The sequence below is a fragment of the Puntigrus tetrazona genome, chromosome 8 (genome assembly GCF_018831695.1).
Source record: "Puntigrus tetrazona isolate hp1 chromosome 8, ASM1883169v1, whole genome shotgun sequence".
Taxonomy (NCBI): domain Eukaryota; kingdom Metazoa; phylum Chordata; class Actinopteri; order Cypriniformes; family Cyprinidae; genus Puntigrus; species Puntigrus tetrazona.
In genome coordinates this window covers 16775991-16793173 of record NC_056706.1, presented here as the reverse complement: position 1 = coordinate 16793173, position 17183 = coordinate 16775991, and the positions used below count along the sequence as shown (strand labels likewise).

General features: G+C 35.4%; 1 protein-coding gene across 1 annotated transcript in view; it reads left to right on the top strand.

The window, feature by feature from the left end:
- Positions 1-17183, top strand: part of LOC122350717 (peripheral-type benzodiazepine receptor-associated protein 1-like) — a 72264-nt gene that overhangs the window by 42387 nt on the left and 12694 nt on the right. Inside the window, exons 3-4 of the mRNA XM_043247402.1 lie at positions 5677-5760; positions 15610-15699. Of these exons, the coding sequence (XP_043103337.1) occupies positions 5677-5760; positions 15610-15699 (174 nt within the window). The remainder of the gene's footprint in view (positions 1-5676; positions 5761-15609; positions 15700-17183) is intronic.

Genomic DNA, 17183 nt, shown 5'->3' with positions numbered 1-17183 from the left:
TCTCCAAAGGAGGTGTTGTCAGATTTAGCTTCTTTTTTTTTTTTTTTAGACACAATTTTGTGTGCAGCATACCCTTCTTACTGTGATTTTAATGCAACTATAAAACATTTATGCTTTTATTTCATCAGTATGGTACGTTTGCCGTCTCTGTAATGAGTCAGACTGTGTCTAGCGTCGAGTGAAGCATTGACGTTATGTAATTCAGTCGGCCTTTTCCAATGATCTGTGATCGGTAGCAGCTGAGAGGAGGATTAGAGTGTGTCTGGACAACAGCCGGCAGACATGCTGAACAGACTCATGCTTATGAATGCATGTGTGATCTCACTTATCTGTGCATGAAAAAGTAGGTTTGGGGGTAGTTTGCATTTCATTGAGTGTAGAGTGTAGTGTGTCAGAGGTTGATTTGTCATTTAAGGTTACTACTTTCATGAGAACTCTCTGAGTTTAGCGTAGTATTATACATGGCAATATCAAAGTGTTTAGTCTTGGTGGAATAGATCTGCTATGCTGCTGCTGCGGCATCCTACATCCACAACATGCTACTGTGAACACGTACTAAACACTGGTGCTGCAAATATAACTTATATGAAATAACCACCATGTATAACATGCACGAAATTCTGCACGAAGTCCATATCTGCATAAATATCGTATGTGTCATGCGAATTTAGCCGATGATTTTTTTCAATTGCCGTTTTTGATGTGGGAATATATTGTACTGTTGGTGACCGGGACCCGGTTGCATGAAAGTCATTAAGTAATTTGACTTAGGGGTATCCCTGAGGGGAAAAAAATCCCTGAGGTAAGGGATTTCTTTAAGAGCGTTGCAACAAACATCTTAACTCACTCTAAGTGAGTTTAAACCTAAGAGTCTTACAGTAGTTTCTGGCAACATACGGCAATGGGCGCCGGGGTTGCCGTAGTTACTCAATAAATATGTATCTGACAATAAGTAGAACATATAAAACATACAAACCTAACAAACAAATAAAGGAGCGCTGCCTGTTTCTGTGTTGCTTTGTATTCAGCCGTTACGAGAAACAGCTTTCTTTCTGAAGCGCCCCCTGCTGACCAATGATGGAAGATTTCCCAAATGTAAAAATTAACCCATGTTTGGGGCTGCAAACACCTAGTTGTAAATGTAACAGGTGGGTGGACAAGAAGATGATGAATATAACGCATTACAAAAATAAAATGAATATTAATTAGTAACTGATACCTTTTGATTCCTTAAATCTATCAAGGTGAAATAGTTACTAAGGACTTTGTAGCAACACTGTGACAGCCTTAACTTCCCTTAAGTAAACCCTTCTCGCAACCTACGTTTCGCCAAGGGTACCCTTAACCTTATAATTAAGGGTTTTATTATCTTAAGGGTTTTCATGAAAGCTGTTCTTTAGCTGTGAGTCAGTTGGCTTCGCTCTAAATGGTCTGCAGTTGTGTTGTGTCTGGAGTGGAGTGTACCGGCTCTCCTGTCGATTTACAACTATATGAAGACGTTTAAACAACTAATATTTAATAACGACACACTGAGAATTAGATTTTATTATTTACTGGGGAAAACAAATGAGTGCAACGCTACACGATTAGCATTTTCTAGTAACAGTCGCTGCGCTTTGTAGTTTGAGCAGAACTCGCGTCTTTTATAATCATTTAAGTAAGTGATGCAGTCAGAGCTTTTCATGCTTGAGATTCTCAACCAAAAGTCATTAACCATATGTTGTTTTGTTGTGTCTTTCACGCTGTTCAACTGTACCTTATCAAGGTTTAGTACATAATTATGTCACCTTAGAGAAAGAATATGCTTAACTGTATTGAATCTAAGAAATCTTGATTTATCAAATCTATTTTTAAAAACATTTTAAAATTATATTTTTAACACACAAGTATATAGTTAAAAAGTACACTTTAAAATAACGTTCAATTTTTTTTTCTAAATCATGTAATAAGAATGTAATAACTGATTTGCTTTGTTGAAAATTACATTTAAAGCTAATATACTACATTTTGAATTCAAATTTGAACACAGAAGTGACATTAAGGCATATTTTAGTTTGATACAAATGCTGTCAGTGTATTCCACACTACATTTTAAACACATTGGAATAAAAATGTATATGAAACCATATTTTCCATTTAAAAATACCAAGAACATTTCATTTTAGTTCAGTCAATTTTTTTTTTCATTAATCTTATTTACACATTTAGGAGTATATGATTGGATGAAAACTATATGCAACTACCTTTCAATTGTTTGCCCATCAGCGGAAATTCCATCATGTAGATCTGCTCTAGTTGTCTGATGTGCATTTTCATAAGGGGTCAAAAATAAAGTCGTACCTGGGGTACCAATTAACGCTAGCTTCCAGATGGTTGCCCAGCTTTGAACAGTGTTACACAGCATGGGAAGATGATACGGATAACGCGTCAGAGTAAAGGCATTATATAAAAGGCTGATTAGGCCTGATAGATCGTCGTACTGCATGGGTTTCTCCCTCCGTCCATTTAATCTCAGCGTGCGCTGTATCGATGTACCGTGTCGGCCGAGCCGGGCTGAACGCGAGGCTGCAGGGTTTTAAATGAACATCGGCGCTGCGCTTTAAGACAAATGGCTGCTGATGAAATGTTAAATATTCATACTAACACTTACCGCCATGTCAGAGACAAGTTACCCACTGCTCTACAACAGCCATTAAACGCCGGCACGCCCCAGATCTATGCTGCCAATCTATATTACGTAACTCTGTGCTCCGCTAAACAAGAGCATGCAGTGGCAAACTGCAGAATGATACAGCCATTACTCTCTGGCATATCACAGACCCACAGTGCCAAGTCGTGTTATGTAACTGCAGGAGCACACGCTAAACACACTCGCCCTACAACATACACCAGAAGCACAGGCTGTGTGATCTGTAACTCGTTAATACACTGCACTGGATAGTGAAGGTTAGTTTCCTGTGACGGTGTTTCAGGTTTAGGTGAAGAAGGACGTGGATGTTTTTTTACACACACGCCGCATGCGCACATGCTGTCAAATGATTAATCGCGATTAATCACATCCATATTAAAAGATTACCTAATACCTAATACATATGCGTATAATGTGTATGTTTATTATGTATATATAAATACAAACACATGCATGTATAGATTTTGTATTTATATGTAATGGATAAACATATATATTTTCAACATATATATTGTATGTGGGGGTATTTTAATATACATACTAAATATACATAGTACACATAAATGTACTGTATAATGTAAACAAAACATTTATTAAATATAACAATATAATAATACATATGTCACATGACAGTATAATAACAGCCAATCAGAATTGGTATTTTTTATGTTAAATGCACACTACTGTTCATACTGTTTGGAGAAAGCAAGATATATATTTAGAAATACTATTCCACAATGCATTAAATTGATCGAAGGTGACAGAAAAGACACTTAATGTTACTATTTTATTTGATTGATTGATTGATTGATTGATTGATTGATTTTTTTTTTTACTATAATGTTTCTACTTTAGCTTTTAAGACTCCTGAAAGAAATTGGTTTACCCAAAAATACAACAGTTTTTAACATATATAAAGAAATATTTCTAGCATATTAGAATGATTTGTGAAGTATCAAGTGACACTGATACAACAAAAAAAGGCCAGTTATTAGTTATGGAGGCCATCTGCAAATAGTTTTTTGCTAGGGCTGCAGAGATGTGTAATCTGAATGAAAGGAGATGACCTGAACCTCTGGCAAGCTATTAAATTTGGAAATATGGATGTCTTCAGCCCACGTTGTCTGTATGCAGTTTTACAATAAATGAGGATTCAGAAAATATTGTTCATAAAGATGCTCTGCATTACGATATAATAGGCTAGAAATAAACGTGCTGCTTGCCAATATTAGTTACATCCTGTAAAAATAATTACAGAACATTAATGGCAATCAAGTAATGATGCCAAATATTTAGATGGCCTAAACAGATAAATACAGTAAAAATATAAAATTTTGCTGCTTATACAGACAAGTTAATTTTATTATGTATATTGTTCCCACATGCTTTTTTCGTCTGCGTGGGGTTTGAATAGCTAGCATTTTTCAAACACAGGCTTTTCCATCCATTAATCCATGCATCCATCCATCCATCCATCCAACCATACATCCTCATGGATGTTCGTTTATTATTAAAATTGGGTCTTTTATCTCCCCATCCCAGGTGTCACTCAGCAGGATGGATGTTGCCATTCACTAATACCTGCGTGTGCACAGACACTCACTCACACGCAGCTTATGTCAGCCTCTCTCGAGACTGATATATACCCATCATGAGGATGGGATGACCATCTGTAGCCAGCACACGCGTATATACATACACAGTCCCACACATGGCCATTTAAAGTCATTTAGCTATTGACAGATACTGTCAAAGTGCAGGAAATATACTTCTACTTTACCTATGATCCCATAATGTGTGTTTGCGTATATGCGTGTCACGGTGGGGTTTAAGTGGGAATGGCATCGCGAGTCGATCCTTGTCGGTCATGTATGAGGTCTGCTGACATGACGACAAAACACAGGTCATTGCTTCAGCTGCGTACAGATGATAGAGAGAGCAAGACTGTGTTTTAATGTATCTCATCATCACATTCATAGCTACTATTTTAAGATGAAGTACTACTATTTATTTACACCAGAATGTATTGTAGATGGTAACATGATATATGAATATAATAGAATAACCAGACCAAATGGTTCCAAACACATTTAAATGGTAAATATTTACTATAATATGAGTATAACATGATAAACGAATAACCAACCAACCAATCATATGTATGCAATGCAAGATTGCATAATACAAATATTAAAATGGTAATAATTATCAATATAGCTAGACCAAAATATTGATAAAAAACAGTTAGTTATTCATTTAATAATAATTTGAAAGAATATTATTAAAAGTATAACTAGATATCATCTATAATTTAGACCAAACTGTGTTTTGAAACTATAAATATTTAATGTGAAATTTAAATATAAAATGATAAATGAATAATCAAAAAGACCATATGTATGTAGCACCAAATGGCCTCACATGACTAATTAATAACCAGACTAAAATTATGTTATTTAATAATGTAACATCAAATTGTTACAGAAATATTTTGATGGTAAAATGTTGCATTTAAAAGTGTAAATATATATATATATATATATATATATATATATATATATATATATATATATATATATATATATATATATATATATATATATATATATATATATAAATATATATATATATATATGAATGAATGTGCATGTGTCCATTAGAAGAATTGTGTGCATGCATTTTTCTTTTTAGTGGATTTGTATTTATAGTGACTTTTAGACATGCATTTCGCTGGTGGCATTGCAACATTGTGCTATAGAGAACAGTGCTATTTATAGCTAGATGATGTATAAGGGTCCACTGGCTCGGAGAATGTGCTACTATTTCCTACACGAGCGCAAGCTCACACACACATGCATACATACACAGATTGTGTCTTATGTCGCATTGGCCTCCCTGAAGAGAGGCAGTTGCATTAGGCCACATCTATAGCAGCAAATTGAATCCATCTATCCATCTAACAGTATTTATTTTATTTTCTCCCTCAGGAGACTGAGATCAGCAGGAAGAGGAAGGAGTGCGAAGTCCTTGAGGAGGAGGTGAAGAAAAAAAGCCAGTCATGTCAAACTCTGGTGAGAGCCTTTACAAGTTCACATCTTTTGAGAGGGTCTCACATGCTGAGTGTCATATCAAGGCTCTTCTGACATATCCAGTGGTTAGTCTTCCACCGTGCAGCGCTTTCGAAGGCAAGATTCATACAAGGATGTAGCTAAAGGGTACTCATGATTTTAGGGGCCTACAGTTGCCCTCATTAATGATTAAAACCTTGCATTATATGAGAGCTAGTCTACATGCTTCGTGCTTTTATTTTATTATACATTTTTTAAATCAAAGTGTATTTTAAATATACATATTTGATATAATATACAAATATAATAGATGTACTAATACTAATGTATTTAATACTAAATAGATGTATTTGATTATTTACGTAATTACTTTATTACATTACATACAAAAATTATAAATGTTAAATATTTAATGTCATATTTAAATAATAAAGGCAAGGCCATATTTATTTACTATAATAAACTAACCAGGCCAAATAAATATATTTATTTGTATTGTATGCATTTATTTAAATACTGACATTAATTTATGTAATTAAATACCAAAGTGTTGCAAACATATTTAAATATGTGACATAAACAAAAACTATTTTATTTATTTGTGTTACTAAATATTTAAATGGTAAAAATATAATTTAATCAATGTAATAAATATGTAATAAATAAAGCCAAATTAGGCCATATAGATGGCCTAATGTATGTATATATTTATTTATTTATTTATAGTGATGTCAAACAATTAATCATGATTAATTACATCCAAAATAAAAGTTTTTATTTACATACAGTGTGTTGTGTATATTATAAATATAATATATATATATATATATATATATATATATATATATATATATATATATATATATATTGAAAAATATTTATATGTATATATTTATATTCATATAATTTATGTCCGGTATAAATATACTTAATATATAAACATAGCATGTTTAATATAACATATAAATATAATAACCAGACCATACAGGCCATTTTTTTAATTCTTTTTACTTAAGATTTGCTTTAAAAAGTTCTTTAAATTCTTTAATGCCTTGTTTTTTATCATTTGTTTTGTTTCTATCAAAAATTAAATAATAATTTACATTAGTTTACATTTATTGATTTTCTTAACTGAAAAAACGTCTCCTTTAACAGTGACCAGAGCGCATGTAAGATGCGTTGCTTAAATTCTCAACATTTGGTGCTGTAGGTGGTGCAGGATTGTACAAGGGATCAAACAACCTTGTGGGAAGTGGCCCACTTCTGCCAGCCCACCCTTGAGAACTGCGTGCTTTAGTGTAATAATTAGACTGGATTTTGACTGGCACGCTACATTTTGATGCCGGGCGAACGTTTTGGGGACAAAACAGTTGCTGATCAAGGTGTTTGCCTGACCGAAACACGCGGATGTCGGAGACGCTTTGCTTCCGCACACATACATACTCTACACTCTCAAGGGCGTTCGCTCTCTTTCCCACTATCTCTCGGTTTTTCTCGCTGTTTTCACATAGCTGACATGCAGAGCTGACTCCAAGGTCCACTGTCAGGGGAAACAAAGCGAGCAGAAGGACAAAAAAGCGAGCGCAAGAGAGGGGGAAAGAGAGTGTGCGGAAGATGAGGGAGAGTGAGAGAGATAAAGAGTGCTGGTGTGTACGTCACGGAGACTAATCGGCCCTGACTGCCAGGGAAGCTCTTTTAAACAGCCTCTCTCTTCTTCTGTATTCCTCTCACCTCAGCGTTCGGGAAAGACTTTTCATCCATTACACATGAGAGAGGCTTTGCCGAGGCTTTTTAGAGCTGAGGAAGACCTTTTAAGTGGGTCATGCCCCGAGTTTCACATTTGATTCCTGGTTTTTGGTCTTTTGTGGAATTAATTGAATATAAGTTCTTGTATCATATGCTGTGAATTCAAGGGTACAAGCTGTTTAAGTAGTTCTACTCTCAGTGCTGGTGTTGTATTGATACTCGGATAAAAAGATTGATCCTAACTGATAATACTGGTATTATATTTATATATTATATCTACAATAAATGTACCTTTCTTTGTAATGCATATCTAGGCAGTTGAATAAACACTGACAGGGTGATTAGAAAATCTAATGTCCACTAATCTAATAAAGTGACACATTATTACCGGAATAACATATTAATATATATTAAGAGCAGTGTAATAATACAGTTTATTTATTTGCCATTATTTAGTCTTTTTAATATAAGCTTTGAGGTGGAAAAAGTCGTTAAACTTTGGTTTATTTTAATAGTGTAATGTATTATTGTATTGTATTATTATGAAAAAAACTAGACAAAAAACATCTCAATAGAACAGTTTGCATGGAGTTGGTTATTTAATTGCTTTTGAGATTTTCATATATTTGACAAAAATATATTTAATCAGGAATATTGTAAAATATGATTTATAATCATTTAAATTAGTTTTTTTTAAATATATTTTAAAATATGCAAAATGTATTCCTGCCATGCAAATATTTTCAACAATTTTCAGTGCCATGATCCTTCAGAAATCATTATAATATTTGTTGCTAAAGAAACATTTCTTATAATTAACATCAATGTTGAAAAAAGGTGTGCAAAGGAAAATTCTAATACTTTTTTCAGGACTCTATAGCCGCTTTTCCACTATCGGGCCGAACGGTTGTCTTTGAAGAACCGTTCCATTGCGCATCGATCCGAGCCGGCCGATACAGTTACGTTTTCATTTTCCATTGCGGGGCTGATAACGGATTTCTGGTTAATGCGTGACAGATCCTGAGTGACGACGCCACGGCGCGCGCACACACTCCACAGCAAGGTTTAGTGCGCCTGTCCAACCGTGCCGTGACTTTCCAGGCTCACGTACAAACACAACCGGAGCCGTAGAACCGTTCGGCCCGATAGCGGAAAAAGCGGCTTTTGAGTAATACAGCGTTCAAAAGGACAGCATGTACGTATATGTAATAGAAATCTATTAGAACACAATTAAAGTGTTTAATATCACTTTTGATTAATGCAGTGCATTCTTGCTGAATAGTGTTTAATTTGAAAAGAAAAAGTGTAAATTTTCAAATGTGAAATGGCGACTTTTTGGGTGGTTTGTAATGATTTTCATTTGCTTCCTCAAAACAAAATAAGTGGTCCACATTTAAATAGCTAGGTAAAAATGCTTGCGAGTCTCGGTAGGTCTCACAGTGTGTGTGAATCAGCAGTATAACTGTTTCTCTCCACAGGGGCTCTCTGTATACCACAGGAGGCTCCATTTTCACAGTAACGACTGCAGAAATACACGGAGCTTAGTCTCCTGACGGGTCTATACAAAAACAAACATTGGCAAAGCCTGACAGAAGTCTTTTTGCTTCTTTATTAAACATTGTTTGTTGCGGCTTGGCAGAACGTTCATGCAAACTCCCGCATCTGCCAGCCCACATCCCCTAATGAGTGAACTACACCTGAAACATCAGCATTTTTCACGCTGTTCCAGATGAAGATCCTGAGGTGTTATGAACCACGAGTTCAGTGTTTTCCTCTTTCGCCGAGCACTAAACTAGTCAGTTTTTTTGTGATGCGACTGTTGGGAATATAGGACAGTAAAAAACAAAATGCACGTGAAATAATGTTAGCATACAAAATTACTAAAAAAGTTGGGAAGCAGAGTATTCTGGGAATATTAAGAGAGATATATTAATTAGATTAGATATTATTATGTTTTACTGCATAGAGTAAGGAACTTACTTACTTGAACAACTTTTTAAAAGGGTATTTTACAGATATAAATCCAATTATTTGTATAAGCAGGGTAATGTTTTAATAACACTGAGTAAACCTGATGTCAAAAGATCTTTTCTAAGCCTACATCGAAAACTGAGTTGCTGGAAAATTCCATCAGTCTCCGCGAGAAGAAGCACCTGAAAGCAGGCTAAAGGTCTCCACAGTGCATTACGCTGAAAGGATGCTATTACAAGGCGTTTAAATAAAGTTTTTACTAGCGAAAGACTCTAAAATGCTATCCGAGTGCATATTTTTATCTCCCGTGACCTCTTTGCGTAAATGCAATCAGTCTCGTAATGTTTCCAGCGTACAACTTCACTAGCACACCGTGTTAAAAGACGGAGTGCAGAGCTGCAAGGGCCAAACCCAATTACCTAAAAGCTGTGTCTGCCAGCCTTTGGACAGTCTATGAGGTGCCCTGAGTTGTTTTTTTTTTTTGTGAGTATACATACACTTGCATGTTTTTGTGTGTCCATTAGCGGCAGAGCGAGCTGTTTGTCCCCTCGGCTCCAGCAGCTGCTTTTGTGCTTATTTTGTGCCCTACTGAAAGGCTAATAGGAATTAATGGGGAAAATACAAAAAGAGACATGCTGTTCTTACATGACGTCAAAAGCGATTCTAGGGGAAAAGAACGCTTTAGATTTTAATTTCACGCTTTCGTCATATCCCCATATCCCTATCATTTTGCACTTTTATCACCGTAACTGCTGTTGTTTTGTATGGGAACAGTGACCTGTCGCTGGTGGTGTTGTGTCTTGGAAGGTGGGATTGGGGACGGTCTCTCTGAGGGGACCATCTGCCTCTCTTCTTAATCACTAATCGCATTTACATCTGATTTATGAATTTACGCATATGCAGCTACATGCATGTGTGATTTCATGCACATCCAAGAATGATTCCCAAACTGTTGTTTCTGTGACACTTTTCAAATAGAGCTGGGTGATATTTTCACTACTGACATTTTAATGCTCTTTTTACTGGGCCATTAAGTTTCTCAAAGGCCTTGTCATACTACTTTTGCAATCCTTGTCTTGTGAGTCACAACTATGACAGCTTTAAGAGCATCTCTGATTTATAAAAATCAACGTCAGTGTTGAGTTTGATTCGCCGTTGGAGTTTTATTCATTCCTGTGAACTTTTTTAATTTTAATCATTACGTATAATTTACTGTTGTATAATAATTGCTTGTGTTCAGCCGTGAGGAAAACATTCCCTAAACATCGTTATTATATATTTATTTTCATTTTAATTTTATTTTATAGCCATATTTTCATTCAAGCTTTAATAGCCGTTTGGTGAAAAAGATTATTTTCTATTTCATAGAAGATTATATTTTTGAATCTATTTTTTATGATCAACAAATTTGCCTTTATTTGATCACAGGATACAGTAAAACTATATTATAAAAAAATTGCAATTTGAAGTAGCTGTTTTCCAATAAATGCATTTTAAAATATAATTTAGTTCTGTGATGGCAGAGCAGAATTTCCACTGCTGTTCCTCCAGACTTCAGTGTAGAAATTATTCTCTTATGTTTCCATAAATAGAAAGTTCAATTGAACAACATTTGTTTCAAATAGACATTATAAAGATCTTTAATGATGCGTCCTTGCTGAATAAAAATGTTATTTTAAAAAAGTGTCTAAATGAATATGATAAAAAAAAAAATTATAAAATAAAAAATGACAAAGAGATACAGTATTCCATGTCCTTATTTGTCACATTGTGTCTGAGTGGAAAGCACATGCTTTCTTGGAGCCAGAAATGCCGGTGGTTAATTTGGAGTAGGACCATCACCTAAAGCATTAGATCAGAGATTATTCATGAGAGCATCAAACATTCTGATTTGCTTTTGGCAAATATTCAATAAAGCATATGCAAATTGTATGTTTATTATTTGCCCATTAATTGGGTCAAAGATGATTAGCGCTGTGGCTATACCATTTTTAATTCATAACACTGTTCTGTTTTTGTGTAAACATACAGACGGGAAAGTGCCTCTGGTATAACTTTTAGTATGTAGATGTGCATTGCTGAAGTGGCTGGCGTGACTTTGCCGACGGGACTCGTTCGATTTTAAGGTCATGCTTCTGTTGAGCGGTTGTCACAGAGAAGAAGGGAATGCGAATCAAACCGTAGATTTAGCAACATGCTAAAAAACAAATTAGCAGTCACGTAGCAACGGCACAGCAACCACTTTGATGATATGTGATGAATTTTTGCATTGGGAGGCACCGCCCACATTTTCTTAGTCATAAACTCATAATCTCAGTATTACCATATTTCAGGCTCATTGTAGCATGAATTCTGGTGTCAATGGGAATATGCTAGCTATCTCTTGAATGGAGTGCTTGCAAAGAGAGGGGTGTTTGGCGAGCAAGCAGAACAGATTGTGTCGTCTCAAAGGTCAGTGCCGCTTATTTCCTGGAAGGGCCTGACATCCATTACCCTCTCTTCGACTGGACATCTTCCATAAAGCAGGATGTCTGGCTACAACACCATCCAAAAATACAATAAAAGCTTTAATCTATCTATCTATCTATCTATCTATCTATCTATATCTATCTATCTATCTATCTATCTATCTATCTATCTATCTATCTAATCTAAAAATACAAAACTTTTATCTGAAAAAGAGTACTTTAGACCACTGAGCAACAGTCCAGTTTTTTTTTTCTCCTTAGCCCAGGTAAAATGCTTCTGACGTTGTTTCTGTTTTAAAAAGTGGCTTGGTAGCTCTTTTCCTGAAAACGTCTGAGCTGGTGACACTTGATGCTCTGACTTCAGTCACTCATTGTGACCTCTTTGCGTGAATGCAATCAGTCCCGTAATGGTGCTTTTCGATGCAAAATTCATCACATATCATTAAAGCGGTTGCCGGGCTGTTGCTACGTGACTGCTAATTAGTTTTTTAGCATGTTACTAAATCTAGTTTGAGTCACAGTCCCTTCTTCTCTGTGACAACCATTGTGCAGTCATTGTGAAGCTCTCCCGCGTGTTTCAGTCGGCTTTGCTTGACAGTATTCTCAAGTTTGCGGTCATCCCTGTTGCTTGTGCGCCTTTTTCTACCCAATTTATAAACTTTGCACGTAATATGCAAACAGTTAGGTTAGGATTAATCTGTCTGTCTTTCTGTCTATCTGTAGTGTCTATACGTCTATCTACTTTTATTTGTTTATATACCTGAGATGTGCTTAAGTTTTTTGTGTGCATGTGTGTGGGAGAAGTGCAGGAATTATATATGTATACACTATATGTACTTACTGTTCTTTGTGCAACACAAAGTTTAATACAGACAAGCACAAAAGTTAATATCACATTATTAACATTAGTATGTTGTTATGAACATAATCAAAACGTGTTCTGATGCAGAGAGCAGAGGGTTCCAGATACAAAACGCGTTTGTGTGTGTGTGTGTGTGTGCGTGTGCGTGTGTGTGTGTGTGTGTGTGTGCGTGCGTGTGTGTGTGTGTGTGTAATTAGTGTATGCTTCACTTCAAATACATTATTAGCAGGCTCTTCCAGCAGAATGAATAGAATGTTTTTGTAACGACCTCCCTCATGGCATCCCTCCCTTTTTTTTTTACCATTTGTTTTTTTCATCATTTGCTCATGCAAATGATGGTGCTGCAGAAACAGCGCCGAGTCTCCTGGGCTGCTTCATGCAATTTGTTAGCGTTACACATTCGATGTGAATCAAGTTTATATGCGTCTAATCTGTAATCATTAGCGCTCTCGTTCTCTCTCTCTCTCTCTCTCCTCCACACCGGGTCAATCGAGGCTTAGTCTATCATCCGTTCAGAGTTTTTTGGATCGATGTTCAGAGAGTGGGCTGCCAATGCAATCGTGTGCAGCTCAGGAGAGATTGGAAGTGACTGCAGCGAATTGACGCTAGTTGAAATGACAATGGCCTTTCGATGAGAGTGAATGGAGAGAAATGGAGGTGATCTTACCTCTGTTATGAGGCAAGAGTGTATGTGCTTGTATGACGGAAAGCCACTAACGTTTAAACCTGTTTATTATTTTGCTCCACGTTTCATTCACAATTACGTTACTTGTTATTGAGCTTTATTAGAGTAAAAGATCATTTTTTTCTGATTTATAGATGTAACAAAGGAAAATATATGCATTTTACCACGAGAGATGCATCTTTTTTCTGTAGAACATAAACCAGGAAGTTAATATTTTCATGCTCGGACATATCTGAGGCCACACACACATGGAGATGCACACACGAACACACGAATACTCATATTTGTGGCTTTTGCCTGAAGATAACTTGAGTAAGCGACTTCAGCGTCAGGCCACGTGGATGTTGGTGTAGTGTAATTAAGTTTTTCTCTTGCAGTGAAGGGAGAAAGCGGTGTAGGATGGGGGTTTGGCTAGGAGGCGTATGCAAATTTTCTGCAGCATTCAAGATTAACCAATCATTTGAGAAGTTAACCTAATTATACAGAGCTATTTGAAGGTGTACAGCATGCTGTCTGATGTGTTGTGTGCTTCTCTCCTCTCCTGGGTAGTGCCTCATCAGCATTACTTTCTTGTACTTCTCGATCTTGCTTCCTCTCCGTCTGTCTCTCTCAATTATATTTTGATTTCAGTTTAGTGAGCTTCACTGATATGACAATACAGTGCAACATCTGTCAAATTATCTACCTTTTCCTGATGCAAAAATGGCCTAGCTTCCGGTCTCTCATCCGCGTCCAGCTATTTGTATGGCTGTACAAAACAGTTCATTTTGCTCCTTGATATTAAAAATTGGTGTTCCCCATCATGTTATTTTAAGGTATTATCTTAATTATGAACACACTAGTACAAATTAAAAAAGTATTCACCAATAAAACAAATGTTTTGCACTAAAATAAATTAAATTAAAATTTTTTTATGTTTTGATGAGTAGTGTTGTGTTCACCAAGATCACTCCTGCTCCTTTGAAAAATAAAATAATAGGACAAGTAGCCTTGTTGTGATGTAAAATAGCTTTTTCTATTTAAAATATATGTAAATATATAATCTATTCTTGTTATGGCAAAACTTTTCAGTAGCCATCATTCCAGGTTTCAGTGTCACATAATACTTTAGAAATCTTTCTAATATGCTGATTTGAAACAGCTGTTAAAGTTTTTTTTAGTAACAGCTAGTATAAAAAGTGTAGTTATACGTTATTATTGTATATTAAAAAATTGTATACATACTGTGTGTATGGATGGACGGATGGATAGATAGAGAGAGAGAGAGAGAGAGAGAGAGAAACGGGTACATCCTAGGATAGTGGCAATTTAAAAAAAAAAAAAAAAAAAGTCAAATTATAACTAATTAGTATTTTGGATGAAAGTAATTCATCTTTTAATGTGTTTTTATTGTAAATAAACCTGACAAGACTTTTTAAATTGAACACATTTTTGGTAAATCAGGGAAAAAGTGTTATATTTATTTTTGTGTTAGAAAAACAAAAACAAAATTGCAATTAAAGTATAAATAAAAAAGATAATTTCCTGCAATACTTCATAATGCATTTAGAATCAGACATGTATCCAAAAGGAATAAATTACAAAAGTGAAATGTGCGCTTTATTTGAGCATTTCATCCCACATAATAAAAATTTCTTAATAATATTGCTTCAAAATGTAATACCATTCTCTTCTTCTGAAACAACTTTTGGTGTAACTTAGTCTTTGCTGATTTAGTGCTGGACTCTCTCTTTCTCCTGTTTTTCTTCTCCTTGTGTGTGTAGACTGTTCTAGACGTGTTGTGTGGAGACGGCATGATTTCAGTTGACTACTGATCTCTGTAGTTCAAACCCTCAGTGTCAGTCTTTCTAAGACAGATGGGCCGCAGCGTCTCTCTCTTACCGTCTTCACTCCCTCACTCACTCTCTCCCCGTCTCGCTCTCTTCAAAATGAATAATGCATTGACTAACACTAGCTGTGTTGGAAACTCTCTGTTCTTACCAGGAATACACCCTGCCGTCTAAACGTGTGTTTATCAGTGTGTGCCTGTGAGTATTCCTGCTAGACGCAAGCGCGTTTGAAAAATTGTACCACAAAAGTGCGAATCTAACATTTCTGTGTGTGTGTGTGTGTCTCGGCAGGAGAGTGAGCTTCAGCATGTTCTGCAGGAGAAAGCACGTCTGAATCTCCGCTTGTTCAACGATACCCAGAAGGCAGCAAAGTATGAGCAGGTAAGCAGTCCGTCTCATTGTGGCTTACGGCTAGATAGTAAACCCTCGCCGTCTACTCGCTCACACGCGCACAATGGCATTGTAATCCGCTCGCGCTATCATTTGTTCCCTGGTGGAGAGCACTAATGGTGTTTTTACCACTTGAGTGGAAGTGGAGGATTGTTCCTCATAAAGCTGGAGGCCTTGAGCTGCCCGGCACACATTTCAGCATCCTCTAACTCAATCCACCGAGTCCCTCTGCCCCGCCGGAGCATGCCAGCGACCACCCACTCACTCGTGAGATTGATGAGTTCATCACTGAATGGCGGTATAAACGCACACTGTATGAGTATGGAGGATTTGTGCCGAGATATAAATGTCATGCTGCTTTTTAGTTCATGCTAAAGGAGAAACTCTGGAAGAATAAGGTTTGACTTGAGGGTGAATCAATCACAGTTACACGTGCGTCTGCAAAGTTGAGTTTCAGTAAAGATTAAGAGGAGATGGTTAGGTGGTTTTGATTTGATTGATTTTGGTTTTAGTTAATACAGAGAAAATATCATTTTTTTTTTTTTTTTTATCAGCAAGGATGCATATTGCTCAAAAGTGTCAGTGAAGACATTACAAAAGATCCCAAATAATATTTTTTTAGCTTTTATTTTATCAAAGGATCCGAAAACAATGTGTCATGATTTCAACCAAAAATATTAAGCGGCACTTAAAACTTTCAACTGATTATAATAGTCAATGTTTCTTGAGTAGCAATATTGTATCTACTTGTATAAATTATATAGTAGTCATATAAATTATTTAGTGCATTTAATATATAAATTTAATTTATATTTTATTTTCTTAATATATACAAAAGTTATTTTCAATGATAATGTCAGTTTAAATGTGTTTATTTTCTATTAAAAAAGCAGCAAACTACAATTTGGATCCTAAATACCTGTCAGCACTAAGAAGGTTTTGCAGTTAGTACTTTACTATTTTTATCTGACTTTTTAACAGTCAAACGAGTCTGTGCTTCATTGCAAAATGATTTAACGTCTCAGATAATGACAGCACATTCCACGAATAACGACTGAGCGAAGCAGTGCTCCTTGAATCCAAGTTAATCCTGTCTTTCCATGTGTAAAATGGATCTGTAGTGGCATGGGCAACCATACTGTACCTTGTTAAATAATGTATCTGCATTTTATTATCTAATATTAGCTTTAAATTTGCAAATCAGGTTATTTTTGTGTCATGTTCCAATAAACGACTGTAGCTCTTGTAAATATTTTGAAATAAATTGTATTTCTATGTTCACTTTTCACTATATTCAGAGTTTTATTATTATTATATAAATATTATATTAATTGTTGATTTTAGGTTTAGTTACTTTTAAGGTAAATAAAATAAAAAATAAGAAATGTTGTCTTGCCAAATAGCTGAAAAGAAGATAATGTATTATTATTATTTTATTATATTTTTTTTTATTGCCATTTATTTAGCAGTTTTTA